The sequence below is a fragment of the Ascaphus truei genome, chromosome 9 (assembly GCF_040206685.1).
Source record: "Ascaphus truei isolate aAscTru1 chromosome 9, aAscTru1.hap1, whole genome shotgun sequence".
Lineage (NCBI taxonomy): Eukaryota > Metazoa > Chordata > Amphibia > Anura > Ascaphidae > Ascaphus > Ascaphus truei.
The window spans coordinates 29,284,895-29,305,376 of NC_134491.1; the positions used below are offsets into that span (position 1 = coordinate 29,284,895).

Genomic DNA, 20,482 nt, shown 5'->3' on the forward strand with positions numbered 1-20,482 from the left:
CAACATTGCTGAAGGAGCAGGTGAACCTTCCTCTGATATTGTACTCCAGATTCCTGTGTGGTATTTGTATTGTGCCCGCTGTGTGGAGCATTGCGCAGGTTTTGCATCTTGCTTCCTGGCATGGTCTTGTCCCGCATTCAGTTGTACTATTGAATACTTTACTCCTCACCATCATTTTCTTGAGATTATGAGGTTGTCTGTATGATAATAAGATAATATATATATATATATATATATATATATATATATATATGTATATATATATAAAATTAAAACTAAATGACCACGCTGTCATCCCAGTCCTGATAACAGAGCACATTTATTCTAAAATCAACCTTATTTTAATTTCTACCGGGTATGCTTTTTAATACTTAATAGTAAGGGATTGCTATAGGTGGTGTCTAGGTAGTCATCACGTATTTATTAGAGTTGCATTGAGCTCTTCTGCCAACTGAAAAATACAGGTTTTATATCCACATTGGTATCCTCTTATACTTTGGACACTTTAGACCGATTTACTAAACAAATAATTAGGAAGGTACAGGATAGCACTGCCTAGTAAATATGGCTCCCCATTGCTTACGTATGAAATCAGTGATTTGGAGCCGACCAGATATATTTACTTATCTTTGTTATGCGCTGAGCACTGTTGTTCCTATAGGAAGTACTAGATGATAAAGCCATGCCTCGCACGGGTTCTCCTCCTCCCCCCCCACTCATCTGTCTTCCACACATCACTCCTTCCCCTCTCACCCCTCCTCGTCTCCCTCCCGTACTCCCCTTCTCTCTATCCCCTCTTCTCTCCTCACGTGTCAACGGACTTCCTCTCTTTCTTTATTCATCTGCTTTCTGTTTAAACTTTAACACTGACTCTGCTATCTGCCACCAGGCTATGTGCATTATGATGTCACGTGCCAGATACATACTGTACCGGATACAACACCTACTGGCTTTTATATATAGAACATTTTAATAACTCATCAAATGTATGTGTTTAAATAATAATAATAAAATTAAAATAAAAACAGGTGCACATCCCTAATGTCCCCTTAGTATGCATGCAAAGTTTCAGGTCTCTAGGTTTCATGCTATGGCCCTGACAGACAGACTCTCTCTTTTATTATTATATATTGCTTTTGATAAAAAATAATGTGTACAAGAAAATGTTTTTCACTACGTAAGTGGTGATGTATCTGTAGAAATTTCTATTTGACCTACAGAATGAAGGAAAGTTAAGACTTGTATTTGTTCTTTTAACAGGTGCAATGTCATACGTATACAGGATACTGCTGGTGTGTTACTCCTGATGGTAAACCTATAAGTGGGTCTTCTGTGCAGAACAAGACTCCTGTTTGTTCAGGTACTGGAGAAACATTATATATTTAACTCCAACACTTGCTGGAAGGGCAAGTGATGCTTTGCTTTGCAATGCAATGGGAGCTCCTCTGGCTGTGAGGAGGTTAAAAAGCTGGTGTTATGTGAAAGCAGAAGGTAAGAAGTGTTGTGTGGTTAAAGGCGGGCTACACCATATTACAATGTATCCTCACATATTAAATATACTACAGTATATGGAGAAGGAGTGGCTCAGTGAGTAAAGACACTGAGATTGCTTCAGGGGAGCCTGGTTCAATTCCCGGTGTCGGCTCATTGTGACCTTGGGCAAGTTACTTTATCTCCCTGTGCCTTAGGCACCAAAAACATAGATTGTAAGCTCCACGGGGCAGGGACCTGTGCCTGCAAAATGGCTGTAAAGCGCTGCGTACAATTAGCAGCGCTATACAAGAACATGCTATTATTATTATTATATCCATGAGTGTGTGTGCATGTCTTCTACAGGTTCCCATTGTCACGCCATACAGTTGTTAGGCTGCAGATAAGGATTCTGGGTAGTGACATGCAAATAAGCCCACAGTGGGCATGTCACTTTTAGCCCCCTTTCAACTTTTTCTGTGCATTCCCTACAGCTTCTGTAAAACAATGTACGTGTACACTGATTTTATTTATAACGTACAAGCATATTCCCTGTACAATACAATACAAAGACAGTGACACAATTTAATCTACAAGGAAAAGAGAGGAAATACAAGATATTGTGGGAGAGTGAGGTTGGTGAGGCTGATGGTTCATTGTGTCTTGTAATAAGCTACACAAAATGAAAAACATAGTGATAAGATATCTTTACTATACCTTTATGTGTAAAAATGTAATCTGCACAATAGGAACGATATTGATAATTTCTTTGGCAAAGAAAAACTCCCGCAAGCTCAGATCAGGTGCAGAAATATTGCAGGAAAAGGAAGAGAAGACAAAGTTGACACAACCCATTTTACTGTATGTGTGTTAGGTAACTTCTCTCCTAACTCATCCTGGTACGCCATATTATCCATTCAGCAGAAGTGGCTCAGTCGAAGACTGTTGGTGGCCCTCGAGGGTTGGAGTTGACCACCCCTCGACTAAACTCAACACAGCACCTCAATACATTAATGTCCATAGTTGCACATTTAATACGCATGAACTTACATCATACCTGTCAATAACTCCTAGTAAGTCTTATCTCTAACTCAGGCCCTTATTCTATCAACTGCGATCACACGGAAAGCCAGTCAATGGGGCGTTTTGTGTTACAGAACCGGATCGGCGCTGTCGTAGAGTGTAAAATAAGGGCCATTGTATTCTTGGATTTGTAATCCTGCTTTTCTGGACCCCCCCAAAAATCGGAGTTGGTTGACAGGTATGCGACAGGTGAATTAAAAGCTAAAGTTTTGAAGCGTGATATGAATAGCAGATACCTGGAGAAATCAAAAGTGAATGCTACGTAAAAGTAGTTATTTTTTTTCCATTTACTGTAATATTTTACACTGAGAATTTGATCTGGTTTTTCTCTTTCCTTTGAAGGTTCAGTAACAGATAAACCCCCAGGCCAGGGTAACTCGGGCAAGAGAGGTGAGTGCAGTTCTATGATGTGATTTTGTAATTATTCATCAGTTAGCACCATTGTCCCAATCTCTTTTAGAAGTTATTAGTTATACTGTATGTACCCACACAGAACAGGATAACTAACATCATCTCTCACCAGGTCATTACTAAAGTTGCCCGTGTCCTTAATTAATGCCAAATTCAACTTTAAAAATAATTTAAAAATAAATAAATATATATATATATATATATATATATACAGGCATACCCCGCATTACCGTACGCAATGGGACCGGAGCATGTATGTAAAGCAAAAATGTACTTAAAGTGAAGCACTACCTTTTTTCCACTTATCGATGCATGTACTGTACCTCAGTCGTCACATACGTGCATAACTGATGTAAATAATACATGTGTAACAGGCTCTATAGTCTCCCCGCTTGCACACAGCTTGGGTACAAGTAGGGAGCCGGTATTGCTGTTCAGGACGTGCTGACAGGCGCATGCGTGAGCTGCCGTTTGACTATTGGGCGATATGTCCTTACTCGCGAGTGTACTTAAAGTGAGTGTCCTTAAAGTGGGGTATGCCTGTATATATATAGTGCAGAATAAAAGAGTTCTTCAGTATTAGGTGATACCTTTTTTATTGGATTAAATAAAAATACTGTTAGTCCAATAAAAAAGGTATCACCTAATACTGAAGAACTCATTTATTCTGCACTATCGCAACTGGACTAACACGGATATTTTCTGATATATATATATGCCCTTTCCTACCTTTTTAGACGTCGTTTTATGTTTAATTAGTTGACTTGTATTCTAATACTCAAAAAGCTAATAAAAGAATGGGAAATTAAAGTGCCGGCTTCTTGCTCCACATCCCTTCTGCAGTCCTAATTATCCGTTATCTCCATTGCTCTGTAGCTGTCATTCAACAAAGAAAACTCTGAAGATCTAACCCTTTGTGACATATTTTTTTTCTTTGGCTTATTTTTAACTTTGAATTGACGGCTTGTACCTGTCCAGCAAATCCTTCTCCTGCTACTATTATATTACTACTAATACTACAAGGTACCTGTATAACTACACACTTCTTTTGCTGGTAGCATTCAAGGTGTATACAGAAAGAATAACTTTCTTTCTTTATAGACTGCCTAATCCATTGGTGTTTATTTTTAGACTCTGTATAATTTTTCATACAGCTTGCCAGGTATTAATGCCAAATGAAAGACCTCATCATTTACTTCATGGTTTAAATAGTGTGAAAACTCTGGAGGTGTTCCTGTTATGGGGGGGAAATGACATCCCCATGATTAATAATATGAAATCTGTATGATGGACAATGTTAATAAACAAGTGTCATACAGGGACTTTAACCTGCTGATGATTTGTAGAAAACCAGATTATTTATTTAACGACCATTGTAAATTGAATTTCATCATACAGTATGATTGCATGATTTATGACATATAGTTACTAGCTTTCTTAGAGGCAGACCTCTGAATGTAGATATGTTTAGTTCTTTCAGTCTTCGGATCTTATTCAATATGCTATGAAACTGCTTCCCGAGAGATGTCAAGGGGCCCTTTGTCCATGTGACTTGGCCACATACATTCGTGATATTTGCATGAGACCCTTCCTCACTTTCGGAGCAGGGGACCCGGTGTCTGTTGCCGGTCCGGTGATGTTGGGCGTGGGTCAAAGGTGGGGATGAGGCCCGTGATGTTTGGGGATATGGTTATGACACTGAGCGGGGCTTTGGGTCTCCCAGCACCTCATGCTGCATGAGACCGTGAAACACAGTCCTACTAATGTGTGAGACGTGACCGTGCCGGAAAACATTTGATATCAATGTATTTACATGGAGCTGAACTCTTCCCTAGCACTGGGGAGCAGATTCACAGAATAGCGAAGTGTGCGACTACTCAAATATATAAACCTGCTTATATATAGATTGGATTCATATCAGTATCGTGCGTGTGCGCGTGAGCGTGCGTGTGCGTACCATCACGTTTGAAGTTATGGTGGGTGAAAAAGGCAACAAGAAACCTCCACCGTTTTGCATATAGCAAATAAAAAGATCACTTGTGAGCAGATTCACATGTCTTAGGCAGGTCTGCCACCCTGCCTTTCACCATTACCACTCAGCATACAGTGTTTCCACTGCAGCAAGGGATTCTGGGAAATGACATGCAAATAAGCACACCGTGTCACTTTTTGCCTGAAAAACCATTGTTACATGGAGCCCATATGAACTAATGTTCGCTGTTAACACAGCTTTAACGCACAGAATGGGAATCAGCTGTGTTAACAGCGAGCATTAGCTTATATGGGCTCCATGAGAAAGGACTGCATAGCCTGAAACGCGTGGGAGAATTTTTCCTGTCCTGCCTTTAGTGTTTTTTGTTTTTTATCATGTAGTTCAATAAACATTTTTTATTTTTGTACTTACCTGGTGAGTTGATTGGTGCTTTTCGCTGGAATCTGCTGTTTCAACCAATCTTTTACCCACTTGTAGTAGTGGTACAGTGCCTGAGAGACCATAAACAAAATGGAGTAGAAGGATTGTATTATTTTTACAGGAAACATTTTTTAAATTAAATTATTTCTGTAAAAGAAATGGAGCATTGGGTTTGTAATTAAAATAATGAGTGCCGCTTTGTAACATCGCACCCTGATTATTGTGTCAGTGCTGCTTTTTCATGTACATTAATGATGACGACTCCTTAAAATGTTGCATCCTATAGGGACAACTGAGAAGGATGCCATTAATACTCTGTGGTCAAGGACTTTGACATGATGCTATTGAAAACCTGGGAGAAAAAGTTCTTTGTGCCTTATGAGAATAAACTCATTGTACACTTCAAACAATTAACTCCTCTAGAGTTGACTCACCACAGTCCTTCTGTCTTTCTCGCTCTGGTTTGACTTGTATTCAAAAAGTATGTGTGCACTTGTGTTACTCTCCTCAAAAGTCCCATGCAAGAATAGGCAGAGCCAATGAACATTGTCCTTCTGGTAGCAGTGAATTTGTCAATCAAGAATCAAAAAGCTAAACATAAGAGGCTTTCAATAGTGCCGTTAGGGGTCGAGAGGACTTCCTGCTGTCTCCATAGGCTGGCGTTTAATCAGAAGAGGGGAAGAGAAGAATTGCTGTCACAATTAGCACATTCAGTGCATGGCACTCATGGTCCCCAGACCTGGGGCTCTTTTCTCATATAGATGCACCTGCAGAGGGTGCTTAAGAAAGGGAAACATCTCATACGAGTCACAAAGCCCAGGGAATTCCGTTCTATCCCTTCTTATCGCATGCTAATTTCACATCTGTACAATCTGCAACCTTTGAAGTCCCAAAGAGCCGTGCACAGTCCCTGCAATAAAAGCTATTCAGAGGAGAAGAAGAAGAAGAAGAAAACACAGTTAATCAAAGCAAAATGCTCTCTTTTGTATTTCCGTTTTCCCTTTTCCTTAGAAATCATCTAAAACACATTGGAGTTGTCATCGAGCAGCAAAAACATGGTTTCCTAAAAGAGGGAAAATTCCACTGTTTTAAATGCAAACTCAGTTTCTGGGGTTAATCCCATGTCTTTTTAACACATTGAGTGCTGGCTTCTCCAGGCACTGAAATGACAGGATGTCGCTGCTCTTTAGAGATTGGTGAATTCGACGGGTGGGAGAGGGACACATTTCCCTTCCATGGGTTAACAAAGGAGGGAGAGGGAGCATGGGGTATGATCCCTTTTATTGGGCCAACAAGTAGTTGATATGTTACAAGCTTTCCAACCTCTCAGGGTTAGCGTGACCCGATGAAAGCTTGGAACATAACTACTTGTTGGTCCAATAAAAGGTATCGTACCCGCTATTCCCTCTCCCTCCTGTGCTACTACATGGAAGAAAGGACCAGCACGGCTCTCACACATCTTTGCCTTCAGTGGGTTGTAAGGTGTCACCCAGCTCCGGAAGGTGTTTTATGGCATAGCACCGCTTAGTAAAATTGGCCACATTTTTAGCCAGTTTCTAACAAAGCGGTATGAATTTGTACATTTCAGCATGCTGGACAAACTGGAAAGTTATTAAACATACACTGAATTATTAACCAAACTATCCAAAGTTATAGAGTACGTTATTAAGTTCTGGTCACATTATTACATAACCTTCAAAGGGATAGAAGCAGTAAAAATAAACAGGGAGAAGGCAATTTCTGACCGGAAGAACTGACAATCTAATTTGATCCACTCAATAGACAATTAACCGTTTATTTTTGCTGTTGCTTTGCCATTTTCTTTCACAGTATGTGAAATCCTCCCGTAGTTTATATAATGTTGGAACAAAAGCCTTTGTTTGTGAGCCCATTTAAATTGTGATTTAAAAAAACCTGCTTTGTAACTCGTCTCCTATCAGTGCGACATTGGAACAGCGTCTACATTCTTTAGTCCTTCACGTAGGAGACCATAACTGACCCCTTCTGAAAGCAATAGATACTGTGGGTCATATGGTGCTGTTCTGTAAGGCGCCTCCCAGCGCTGCAAGACCCCTTATAACTTATTCAAGTGAATGGGCTATAAACTGCATTATGGCATAGCATTGTTTAGCAAATATGCCCCTGCATGTTCAGTGGACAAAGGGTGATGGTACTTTGAGGTAACGAGTACCACTGCCTTTTATTTAATTGTATAATCCTCTAAAATGGTATCTGCAAGACTTTAAGCTTTTATTTAACACGAGGCTCATTTCTTAAAATTTGGCACAGCACCACTCCTTGTTTTTTTTATAGACACTTTAAACACAGTGTATGTTTTGTGATCCTTCTTACTCTGATTGTCTAAGTTGTGCTTAAACACAAAGGTCCATCTTAAATTAGGATCCAGCTGTCAGAGATAGTAGAGATAGCAGAAGGTGCTATGTTGCAAAGTGCTTTTACTTTATTACAACGCCATGAAATGTAAGTGGGACTTGGCCTTGAAATACTGTTTTATTGAACTGGTAAATTTGCAATGCACTTTTTTTTTTACATCCTTTTAAAAAAATGGCGTGTAAGCTCTTGACTCTAAAATTGAGAGTATTTGAGTGCCACTTATTCTGGCCACATTTGCCCCCTCCCCCAAGTGTGTGTGTTACATTAAAAAAAAACACACACTGTACCACTGCTTTTTCCCATTTTGCAATTCCACTTTCTTTTTAAAGAAATATCCATTCCTTTTTACCCTGAATAAATATTGCCTACGATAGTCTAAAAAGCATGCCCTCTATCTTTAATAAATGTCAATCCTTTTATTTTTAAGTCAGGCAAAGTTCTACTTATTAACTTCTTCAGAGCCAGAATGGCTCCGGTGCTCGAGTGGTGTTGAAGGAGACTCTGTCTGTCTGAGACGGAAACTAACAACCCGTGAGAATGAGACAATCTGGGAGTTCTGGGAAAGGCAGGGGATTCTGGGAAAGGACATAGCAACTTGCGAGTGATTAGCCACTCGTTCATATAATGTGTGTGGGATTTACAGTAGGGTGGCACTGCACAGCAGGCTCACCTAGCTCTCACATTCAAATGATTTTATGGACATAAAGAAGCAGGAATGCTAAACAGGTTTATTAGCAGTGCCCGTAACCTATAAACTTTTATTCTGAGTGTTGCGTGTAACATATTTTATTTGTCTTCTTCTTTGAACCTTTTTGATGTGAGGTTGGCCCACAATGCATTGCTGCCCCCCGCTGGCAGCATACGGGTTAAAGCACGTGGTTGTTTAAATACTTTCCTCTTCAAGCTGCTTTGGTTTTGCAATGAATTGATAACTCGATCACATACCAAAACTCTTCTATTATTATTATCGTTTATTTGTAAAGCGCCAGCATTTTCCGCCGCGCAGTACAAATATCTGATCATTAAATAATACAAAGAGGTAATTGATCGGAAATATAATGCGTGGTGCTAAGAACCGTATACAATCATGGTAATGATGAAATGATGATGGTGTATGAGGTCTGGGATGTGTCTTGATTGTAGGGAGGGTACTGGGTGTGGTATCCTAGTTGGTAAGCCAGCATAGATGGCACTCAAGTTATCCAGGAACCCAAGAGCTAATAATCACCCCAATAGATAATACCCTGATCCCTTAGTAGGATGATATAACCATGTAGCAGGCAGGAAAAACTCACGAATCTGCTGCAGCGTCCATGTTGTTCCCATCAGACCTTCAAGGTGTGCCTCCGTCCGTGAAGATAGAATGCAATAGAAGTGAGAAATGGTAGAGCACAACCGGAAATATCGAAAAAAAAAGAATTATAAAGAGGAAAGTGTGTTATCCATAAAAGGGTTTAATAGTCATGGAAAAAAAGGGCAACGCATTGCCCTACCAACATGTTTCGTGCTACACAGAGCACTTTATCACAGAGCCTTGATAAAGTGCTCTGTGTAGCCCGAAACATGTTGGTAGGGTAATGCGTTGCCCTTTTTCTCCATGACTATTAAACCCTTTTATGGATACAGCACTTTCCTCTTTTTAATTCTTTTTTTTTTTTGTGTGGATATTTCCGGTTGTGCTCTACCATTTCTCTCTTCTATCACGTTCAATTGATGACAGGAGGTTCTGCTGGGTCAGATAGAAGTCGACAGCCCCCACACCCTCCACATGAGTGATGGAGGTGTAGAGGCTGCCGACATCCAACATAACCAGCAGTGACTCACATATGATGTTATGCAGCTGCCTAATATGTAGAAGGAACTGTGTAGTGTCTTTAAGGAATGAAGGTCCTATCTCTACCAGTGGTCTGAGAACACGATCTAGAAAAATGGATATTGGTTCAAAAATGTAACCTGTCTCAGCCACTATGGGTCTCCCTGGTGGATTCTCTAGCCGTTTATGGATTTTGGGGAGTACATAGAGGACTGGGATCATGGGTTCCTCCATAGTAAGATATAACCGTAGTTGTTTCGTAATGATCCACCCACCTCTGCCTTCTCCAAAATCCCCTGGATGACATTATGAATGCCTGATGTGAGGTCTCCTTGTAATGGTCTATAATTCTCTAGATTCGATAGCTGTGATAGAATCTCGGCCCTATACTGGGGTCTATCCATCACCACTATCGCTCCCCCTTTGTCTGCAGGTTTTATAACGATGGCCTTGTTGTTTTTAAGACCATTGACTGCCAGACGCTGCTGTTTAGAGAAGTTGGTACTAGCGGGATTACTATTGCCCACTTGGCCCTTAGCCCGTAGCTTATCAAGTTCACATGTAGTGGACTTAATATAGGCCTTAACCTGGTGATTGGTAAATGGTGGGCTGCGTGTACTTTTACGTTTAAGGCCAGTCGCTAATTCTATAAGGGAAGTATCTGTCCCTGCAACTTCTGCCATAGTGACACTAATGGTCCCTGTCTGAGTGACCAACCCATCCTGCTCTACATGCCTTCCTGAATGGGCAAAAAAAGCCTTCCATCTTAGATTGCGAAAAAAACGCACAATGTCCAGATCTAATTCAAAACTATCAAGTCTATTACATGGGGCAAATGACAACCCCCGTTGTAAGATCTTATCCTCCATGTCCGTCAAAGTGTATGCAGATATATTCACCACTAATGATGGGACCTCGTTACAATCTTGTTGCTCGACTGCTGCTTGGCTCCACGTCCTCGTCCTGCGCCGCGTCCCTCCCCGCCTCGTTCGTCTGATGTGTCTCCTGGCGGGTTTAACGGCGGGGGGCCCCGCTCTAAAAAAGAGGTGTTGCTTGAATTTTCTGAATCTGATGATCTCTGAAAGTCTCTCCTCTGTTGGTTATTCTTACAGTATCCTCTGCCTCCTCTTTTGGACTCAGTACGTTGGTACAGTAAGTCCAGCGGTAGATTTTATTGGATTCATAGTCCTCCAAGTCCCTCTGGTACTTCCTTCTTTTTCTAGTAACGATTTCCTTTCTAAAGTCCTCCACAGTCTTGTCCATTTTTGTTTTGAGGCTATCCATCTCTTCAACTGTCATAGTGTTGTTCTTCATCTTTTCCTCTATCACTTTGATCTTCTTCTGTACCACCGTCAGTTCCTGTTGGATATGCTCAATGGTTAAGATAATAATATCAAATGAACATTTGTTCAATATTTTTTCAAATTTGTCCGTATATTCTTTGTTGTCAGTAAACATCGTCGGGCGCAGTGACATCCTTAGGCCCCTCGGGATCCTTCTAACCCTGTAATATTCCGCCAGGGTTATTCCATGTCATTCTAGGTTGGTCTGCTGTTTCATTGCTTTCTCCAAATCTCTAGAAAAATTCTCGCTATCCGGTGTAGTTAAAAAATCACGTTCTCCGCTCATTAGGCTTGAAATCCTAGCGGCATCAATGTCACTATATGAAAACATCCCATGATTAGCCCCCGTTACCTGTGTATGCAAAACTTCCGTATATTTATATATATACACACACTGGGGCAGAAACACAGGAAACCTCTAATTCCTATAGCCCATTTGACCAAAGGAAACAGATGCTGAGAGGTTGGTTCTTGACACAATTGTTTTACGGCCACTCGGCTGGTTTCAAGCTCCCGGTCAAAGATCTCCACTGTTCCTCAATGCTCCCCATGGCACCCTAATTCCCATGAAAAGAAAAATTGATCTTTTCAATGACCTACTGTAATATGCAAACGGTGCTCGCCTGAAAGAGTCCTCCTATTCCAGTGCCTGACCACAGAGAATGAATGGCAGGGATTTGTATGAGGGATCACATCTTGGTGATTGATGCATTTTTTCCCAAATCTGATACCTATTTTTAAATCATTTTTTAAAGTTGGTTTGTAAACATGTTGGAGCTGAAGCCGGGAAGGTGCACTCACATATCCCTTCTGTCTGATTGAAGCCGGGAAGGTGCACTCACATATCCCTTCTGTCTGATTGAAGCCGGGAAGGTGCACTCACATATCCCTTCTGTCTGATTGAAGCCGGGAAGGTGCACTCACATATCCCTTCTGTCTGATTGAAGCCGGGAAGGTGCACTCACATATCCCTTCTGTCTGATTGAAGCCGGGAAGGTGCACTCACATATCCCTTCTGTCTGATTGAAGCCGGGAAGGTGCACTCACATATCCCTTCTGTCTGATTGAAGCCGGGAAGGTGCACTCACATATCCCTTCTGTCTGATTGAAGCCGGGAAGGTGCACTCACATATCCCTTCTGTCTGATTGAAGCCGGGAAGGTGCACTCACATATCCCTTCTGTCTGATTGAAGCCGGGAAGGTGCACTCACATATCCCTTCTGTCTGATTGAAGCCGGGAAGGTGCACTCACATATCCCTTCTGTCTGATTGAAGCCGGGAAGGTGCACTCACATATCCCTTCTGTCTGATTGAAGCCGGGAAGGTGCACTCACATATCCCTTCTGTCTGATTGAAGCCGGGAAGGTGCACTCACATATCCCTTCTGTCTGATTGAAGCCGGGAAGGTGCACTCACATATCCCTTCTGTCTGATTGAAGCCGGGAAGGTGCACTCACATATCCCTTCTGTCTGATTGAAGCCGGGAAGGTGCACTCACATATCCCTTCTGTCTGATTGAAGCCGGGAAGGTGCACTCACATATCCCTTCTGTCTGATTGAAGCCGGGAAGGTGCACTCACATATCCCTTCTGTCTGATTGAAGCCGGGAAGGTGCACTCACATATCCCTTCTGTCTTATTGAAGCCGGGAAGGTGCACTCACATATCCCTTCTGTCTGATTGAAGCCGGGAAGGTGCACTCACATATCCCTTCTGTCTTATTGAAGCCGGGAAGGTGCACTCACATATCCCTTCTGTCTGATTGAAGCCGGGAAGGTGCACTCACATATCCCTTCTGTCTGATTGAAGCCGGGAAGGTGCACTCACATATCCCTTCTGTCTTATTGAAGCCGGGAAGGTGCACTCACGTATCCCTTCTGTCTGATTGAAGCCGGGAAGGTGCACTCACATATCCCTTCTGTCTGATTGAAGCCGGGAAGGTGCACTCACATATCCCTTCTGTCTGATTGAAGCCGGGAAGGTGCACTCACATATCCCTTCTGTCTGATTGAAGCCGGGAAGGTGCACTCACATATCCCTTCTGTCTGATTGAAGCCGGGAAGGTGCACTCACATATCCCTTCTGTCTGATGTCACTGTGTGTTCAGCAACAGTTTCCCGGGCAGAGCCCCCTAACTCCCTCCCATTATTGCTATTCGCTTAACGGCCTAGTGTGCCTACTGCGTGGTTTACTTACACCCCCCTAACAAACTGAGACGACACAGTTTTGTGGAAGTAAAAATGGTCACAGCTTTATTGTTTTAACAATACCTGCAAATAACTGTCAGCCATAATCTTAGTCCTTTGTCATCCCTATTCTCGGTATCTTCCGGCGGGGGGAGCCCTCCTCCACCCGCCCTAATCTACCGTCCACCAGGAGAGACACTCTCCGCCGCGAGAGACACTCTCCACGGCCCCCGTCTACCGTTACTGGGAGAGACACTCTCCACCGCGAGAGACACTCTCCACGGCCCCTAGGTCCCCCTTATCAGAGCCGCCTGGGCCTACCCGCATAGGATAGAGCCCAGCTGCCTAAGATTGGTGCCAGGGGTACAGCGACCGACCGCCTGCGTCGGCGCCTCCAGCCCGCACGATCTTTTCAGGGGAACCGTTACCTGGCGGCCCATCCGCATCGGGTGGAGCCCCATTTCGGGAATTCACGGTGTCCCTACGATGACTGGCCTGACAGTTCCGCGTTCCGCCAAAGCTGTAACGATGGATCTGCTAACAGATTCATAAAATATGGTTATACACAACACAACATTACATTCTCAATGGGATGGGTGGGTGGGAAAACAGAGTCAGTGAGTAGCTTTTGCGAGCGCAGGGTTTAAATAGCCCGCCCCATTAGCCCCTCCTCTTGTTGATTCGCGCGCAAATCCACCAAGCCTCGTGGTGGGGGGAAGGAAAGGAAGGCACGTTAAGTACCCCCTGGAGGCACGGGCCATTATGGGCGCGACGGCCCCATTTTGGGACCTCTGCTTCTTCTTAACGGCCTAGTGTGCCTACTGCGTGGTTTACTTACACCCCCCTAACAAACTGAGACGACACAGTTTTGTGGAAGTAAAAATGGTCACAGCTTTATTGTTTTAACAATACCTGCAAATAACTGTCAGCCATAATCTTAGTCCTTTGTCATCCCTATTCTCGGTATCTTCCGGCGGGGGGAGCCCTCCTCCACCCGCCCTAATCTACCGTCCACCAGGAGAGACACTCTCCGCCGCGAGAGACACTCTCCACGGCCCCCGTCTACCGTTACTGGGAGAGACACTCTCCACCGCGAGAGACACTCTCCACGGCCCCTAGGTCCCCCTTATCAGAGCCGCCTGGGCCTACCCGCATAGGATAGAGCCCAGCTGCCTAAGATTGGTGCCAGGGGTACAGCGACCGACCGCCTGCGTCGGCGCCTCCAGCCCGCACGATCTTTTCAGGGGAACCGTTACCTGGCGGCCCATCCGCATCGGGTGGAGCCCCATTTCGGGAATTCACGGTGTCCCTACGATGACTGGCCTGACAGTTCCGCCACCCGGAGGACCCAGTAAGGCCACTTACTGGGGACTCACCCCACACCCCAAGCTGTGACCCTAAACCATGACTGCTGATCGCTTGCAAAAGCATGTTATTAATAAAATATCGAGGGGCCCCTGCTGTGAAGACAGAAAACATGTTAGTAGATTATCTAATTACTCGCCTGCCGGCCCCTAATGTGCCCCTTTGAGCATTCGATTGTGCCTCTGAAGCTGCTGGGGGCCCAGAGTAACAGCCGAAAAGGCTGCCTCTATGTCAATTTTACCAATAGTGCTCCCTCCCCATATGTCTTAATTACCTGAATATAATATATATATACATATACATATACATATATATATATATATATATATTTATTTTTTGCTTGCACCCGGGGAAATCATTAACTGAGCAATGGGGGGGGGGGTGTGTGTGTGTGAATGGGCCCACCATACGTCCCAATTTTATCCCCTTTAACTCACCCCCCCACTGTGTGAAAAAACCCCTTTCTAAACCCTCCTCCAAGAAAAAAACACCTTCTCCCGGTCGGGGTACCCCTTTAGCCAACGGCCCACACCGCTAAGGCTGACCGGTGCTAGCGCCTTCCCTCTCCCCTGGCTCCGGTTGCCCATGGCCTTTGAAGCACTTCGTGACGGGGTGGCTACCCCCGCACCGGCTACACACATGCCTAAACTTGCAACCCGCCCCCAGTTTGCAGTGTTTATCATTAAACGCCCAACACTCCCTTTTATTGCCCCTGCTTGTTGAATCACTCCCAGGCCGATCGCCTGGACCCTTGGGAAAGGTGGCGTCGCCCCCCTGCTTACCCCGTCCCACTAACTTCATCCACAATTCCATGTCCATCTTCCCCAAACTCAACCGTGTATCCCCCTGCCACCTATGCCTGAACTGCTCGTCATAATCCCGCCACGCTGACCCCTCGTGTTCGTCATGTATGTTCTGTATCACGCTCATGTATCTCATCACATTATGCAATTCCTTGGGATGTTTTGAAAGGAAACAGTCCCCGAACACAATGAAACCCGTAACCCAGTTTGCGTTACTCCTCACTACCTGCCCTTTCTCGCCTGCCTCTCGCGCGCGTTGCCTCTCTGCTCGCCCCTTTACAGACAGCTTGAACATATCCACATACTTCCTGTTACATATGTCTCTCTGTGTTCTCCTGGGCACTTGTGTGTACAGGGGGCTAGTTTCAACTGCAAACGAATCCTCCCCACTGTGGGTGGAAGCCGCCCCTTTGTCTTTGCGCGCTTTGCGTTTTCCCTTATCTGTCCTACTCCGCTTTGCCGCCTTGCTCAACGCCTCTACCTGTTTCCTTATGCGCTTTACCCCTGGGGTCTCGTCGCTGTCTGCGCCGCTGCTTGCGTCTGACTCGCTGCTCGCTCTCTCACTATTCTCGCTGTCTGACCCCTGGGACTCACAGTCCGACCCTGACCTAACCGACCCCCCATCACTAACGTCCCCATCAACATCATCCTCATTACATTCCAATGCTGCATTTTCATGCTCACCTGATCCTGCGGCTTGTGCACCTGGGTGACCGGTCCTGGGTCTTTTGGCAGCTGCACGGCTCCTGTTACTGCTCCCCGGATCGGCGACGCTTCCCAGCGCCATTGGTGCCGGCGCATCCGCCTGGGGAGGTGCCCGGGGCACTGGGGGGCACCCCGCAGGCAGGGGCAGCGGGACCGCCGTTGATGTATCCAAGGCAGGTGCCGGCGCGCCAGGGGCGTCTGGCGCAGGTGCACCGGGCACTGGGGCATGGTGTGTGGGTGCCTGCACTGGCGGTGCCGGTGGGTATGGCGCGTAGGGGGCAGGTGCATACGGCGCAGGAGCGTAGTGCGTGTGATTTGCCGGTGCGTATGGGGGGGCATGGGACGCGTGGGCGTAAAGCGCTTGGGGGTAAAGCGCTTGGTGGTAAGGCGCTTGGGGGTAAAGCGCTTGGGGGTAAGGCGCTTGGGGGTAAGGCGCTTGGTGGTAAGGCGCTTGGTGGTAAAGCGCTTGGGGGTAAGGCACTTGGGGGTAAGGCGCCAGGAGCGCCGAGGGTGGCTGTGCCGCGTTGGTGGGCTGGCTCGGGCCGGCCCTGGGGGGGGGGTGTTATGTATAGCAGGGGGGGCGATGTGCTGTGCAGCGGAAGGGGGGGGCAGGCCAGCAGTGGGAGCGTGGCTAACAGCTGCAGGGGGAGGGTGGCTGGGGGCTGGAGGGGCCGTTTTTGCAGGGATGGAGGGGGCCATGCCAGCAGGGGGAGGGTGGCTGGGGGCTGGAGGGGCCGATTTTGCAGGGATGGGGGGGGCCATGCCAGCAGGGGGAGCGGGGACTGGAGCTGCAGGGTGGTGGCTAAAGTCCTCTCCCATGAGGTGGGGTGGAACAGCCCTCCCTTCCCTGCTCTGCTGCGAGCAGGCACGGGAGTGAGGCTGGGGGGCGGAGCCAGCCTGCCGGGCTGATTCCCTTCCTCTGCGGCTGGGAGAGGAGCTGTGAGGGGGCTGGGAGCGGGGCTGAGAGCGAGGCTGGGCCGCCTGCTTCCCTCTCCGGATGGGAGAGGAGCTGTGGGGGGGCTGTGAGCGGGGCTGAGGGGGCTGTGAGCGGGGCTGAGGGGGCTGAGAGCGGGGCTGAGGGGGCTGAGAGCGGGGCTGAGGGGGCTGTGAGCGGGGCTGAGGGGGCTGAGAGCGGGGCTGTGAACGAGGCTGGGCCGCCTGCTTCCCTCTCCGGATGGGAGAGGAGCTGTGAGGGGGCTGGGAGCGGGGCTGGGCCGCCTGCTTCCCTCTCCGGATGGGAGAGGGCTGCAGCTCTTCCTGCTCTGGCCACTGCTTCCGTGGGGCCGCCGGGCGCTGTGTCCGGCGGTCAGCTGCCTGAGCCTGGATGCTGCTCGTGCTGCGGGGATCCATGCTGCTATCGGGGGACACCACGCTCACAGGTACCTGCAGGGAGAAAAAAACAGAGTCAGTGAGTAGCTTTTGCGAGCGCAGGGTTTAAATAGCCCGCCCCATTAGCCCCTCCTCTTGTTGATTCGCGCGCAAATCCACCAAGCCTCGTGGTGGGGGGAAGGAAAGGAAGGCACGTTAAGTACCCCCTGGAGGCACGGGCCATTATGGGCGCGACGGCCCCATTTTGGGACCTCTGCTTCTTCTATCTGCCAAGGACAGGGTGGGATACGGGTAAAGAAAACTTAGCCATTTCAATGGCAAAAATACCATTTGCAATTCATTTTCAGGGAAACAAGAGAAGCCACATCCTTGCTTTTAGCAATGTTATATTAGTTTAAGTAAGCCAAGTAGATACTCAACTTGTTTGCAGAAGGTTTTTTTTGGGGGGGGGGGGCATCTTTGTGGGGTTACACCTTCAAACATCCGTGACAGATTCTGTTTTAAAAAAAAGAAAATTGAAAAGTTTACCAATTATTTTTGTATTAAAGTACAAAGAAAAAAAGAGAATGATCGGGCAGATCTCCCAGAAGAAATCCCTTTATTCATTCCGAAGTAAAAAATGTGGCAGCATACAAAATATAAAAATACAGATAGATATATACAACGACCTCCATGTGTCGTGGAAAAAATCCAAAACCGTGCAAAATACTTTACACTTTGGAGGTAAGATCATGGATCAATCAGGTAGAAGCACCAACCGATGTTCATTTTGCATTCAAACTAACGCTTTGTCGGCACAGGAAGACAAATATTAGTATCTTGCCGCCCTGACACGTGCTGCTATTTTAAAAAGAAATCATTTGTTTGTGTTAAAAATTATGATTTCCTTAATCCCTTGTGTCTGAGGTTACCATGGTAACCTTTACACTATAGTGGACTCTTGGGAGAATTCTCCATTTTAACCTCCCAGGTGCTTAACATTCCAAACACTTACTTGTCTTGAGCAGACCGCCGGATTTAAAATAAAAATAAAAACAGCGTTGGAAAGGGGAAGACGAGATTCCTCAAAGTAAGTAAAATCGAGAAAGCAAAAATGTTTTATTGCTGATCACTTCTGCTTTAACCCTTTGAGTGCCGGAAGGGCCGCAGGAGCCAGTATGCCGCGGCCCCCTTTGGGACGTGTCATCATGTGACCTCTCAGTCATGGATGACGGAGCGGATTAGAGTAGTCACCATCCCTTCCATCCGCCATCATTTCAGATCTTGTCCTGGACGCTTTCGCCCCGAAGACAACAAGCGTTTCTTGTCGTGGGGCCCCCAGAATCCATGACATAGTAGCTACGTCCTAGGGAAGTCAAAGGGTTAAAGCAAATCTCGCCACATTCCAGGTATGGCGCCACTTTGTATGTAGGGTGACTTTATGTGTTGTTTTCTTTGTGGAGATTTGGGTGGCTGGGGGAATATAAAGATACTCAGTGCAATTATACATAGGGTCACCACCTTTCAAACAAAGGAAGTAGGAAACCTTGTTACTACTGAGGATGTTCTTTGTCTATGAGCATCTGTCTGTGTCTAACACGCTGGTGGCTAAAGTATTTTATTTTCCTGCCATCTTCAGTAAGTGACCTCTGTATAGAGTACAGACCAGGTGACCTGCCTTTAATTCCATGCCCCTTTCTTTAATCTCCTCTCTTGTATCTTTTCTTCTATCCCCAGTGTCTGCGAGCCCACTACTGCGTGTAAAAAGGCAAGCTGTCCAGCCTCGGGTCAGCTGGGACATTGCATACATATTTGGGGCGGTCCTGCTAAATTCAGGACCGTTGGGAACCCTAATATGACCAGAATGCTCATTTACCTCTAATATCCCAGCACATGGTGATCAGTATATATAAGGATAATATATAATATTATGATTTCGCACTCACAATGTACACTGTGCTGTACATAGAATTTTGAGACACAATGAGCGTTAAAGCGGAAATCCAAGGCAGCAGATTTTTTGCAAATTATTCTTTTTTCTAAATAGGGTTGACCCAGGGAGCCATTGCAGCCGAACCCCTTTAATTTCAGCTCTGGGACCCCCTGCTTCCGGAGATACATACCTGTGAATTACAGTAGGTTCCAGTAGCCGCGCTCCTCGGGTTCACAATGTGTCCGCTCTTCAGAGATTTCCCAGCCTACGGCCAATAGGAAGCTGTGACATCATCGATGCAGTTTCCTATTGGCCCATGTGATGCGGGAGCTTTAAGCTTTAAAGCCCTGCTTGCTGAGCACCTACTTCGGAAGTAAGTATCTTCGGAAGTAGGGGGTACCTGGAGCTGAAATTAACGGGGTTCAGCTCCGGAGACCCCCTGCTTCAATTAAAACATTTTTTTGCTGTCTTGAATTTCTCATTTAAAGACTATATAATTATTGAATAACATTGTTGCATTCCTAGGCTTGTTGCTATGTATCTATTTCCACAGAAATATGAATAATGTCAGGGAGGAATCCGGGTTTCTAGGTACTGGCTTGGTTAGCCGCGGTTCTATGATCCTATCAAAATGGATTTTCCCAAAAGACAACTGCACTGAATTGTATTAGGAAGTCAAACCGCAAATCTAGGGGTAGTTAAACGTCCCTGGTAATCAGGATTGCATGGTCAGACAAAACCATGTATGTCGCCAACAAAAACAACTTATAGCTCCATGTATGAGTGTGCAGACAATTTTGCGTTGATGCACTGCACTATTTTCTGTTTACAGCCGTGTCAAAAGTATGTATGTATATTTTTATTTGTATAGCACCATCCATATTCATAAAGCTTCACAGCTGTAATAGAGGCAATGAGACCCTATGGGAATAAACACTTCAAATATATAAGTAACACTAGAAAAATACATTCCTTCCCAGAGAGCTTACAATCTACATGGTAAGTAGGGAGAACTTGCAGAGACAGTAGGAGGGTGTCATGGTAAGTGCTTCTGTAAGGGGTCATGGTAAGTGCTTCTGTAAGGGGTCATGGTAAATGCATCTGTAAGGGATCATGGTAAGTGCGTCTGTAAGGGGTCATGGTAAGTGCGTCTGTAAGGGGTCATGGTAAGTGCATCTGTAAGGGGTCATGGTAAGTGCATCTGTAAGGGGTCATGGTAAGTGCATCTGTAAGGGGTCATGGTAGGTGCATCTGTA

General features: G+C 45.7%; 1 protein-coding gene across 3 annotated transcripts in view; it reads left to right on the forward strand.

Moving 5' to 3' along the window:
* The window catches only part of SMOC1 (SPARC related modular calcium binding 1), a 137,446-nt gene that overhangs the window by 79,479 nt on the left and 37,485 nt on the right, over window positions 1–20,482 (forward strand). For all 3 annotated transcript variants that reach the window (XM_075614189.1, XM_075614190.1, XM_075614191.1), the window contains exons 4-5: window positions 1,261–1,360; window positions 2,896–2,943. In XM_075614189.1, coding sequence (XP_075470304.1) covers window positions 1,261–1,360; window positions 2,896–2,943 — 148 coding nt within the window. The remainder of the gene's footprint in view (window positions 1–1,260; window positions 1,361–2,895; window positions 2,944–20,482) is intronic.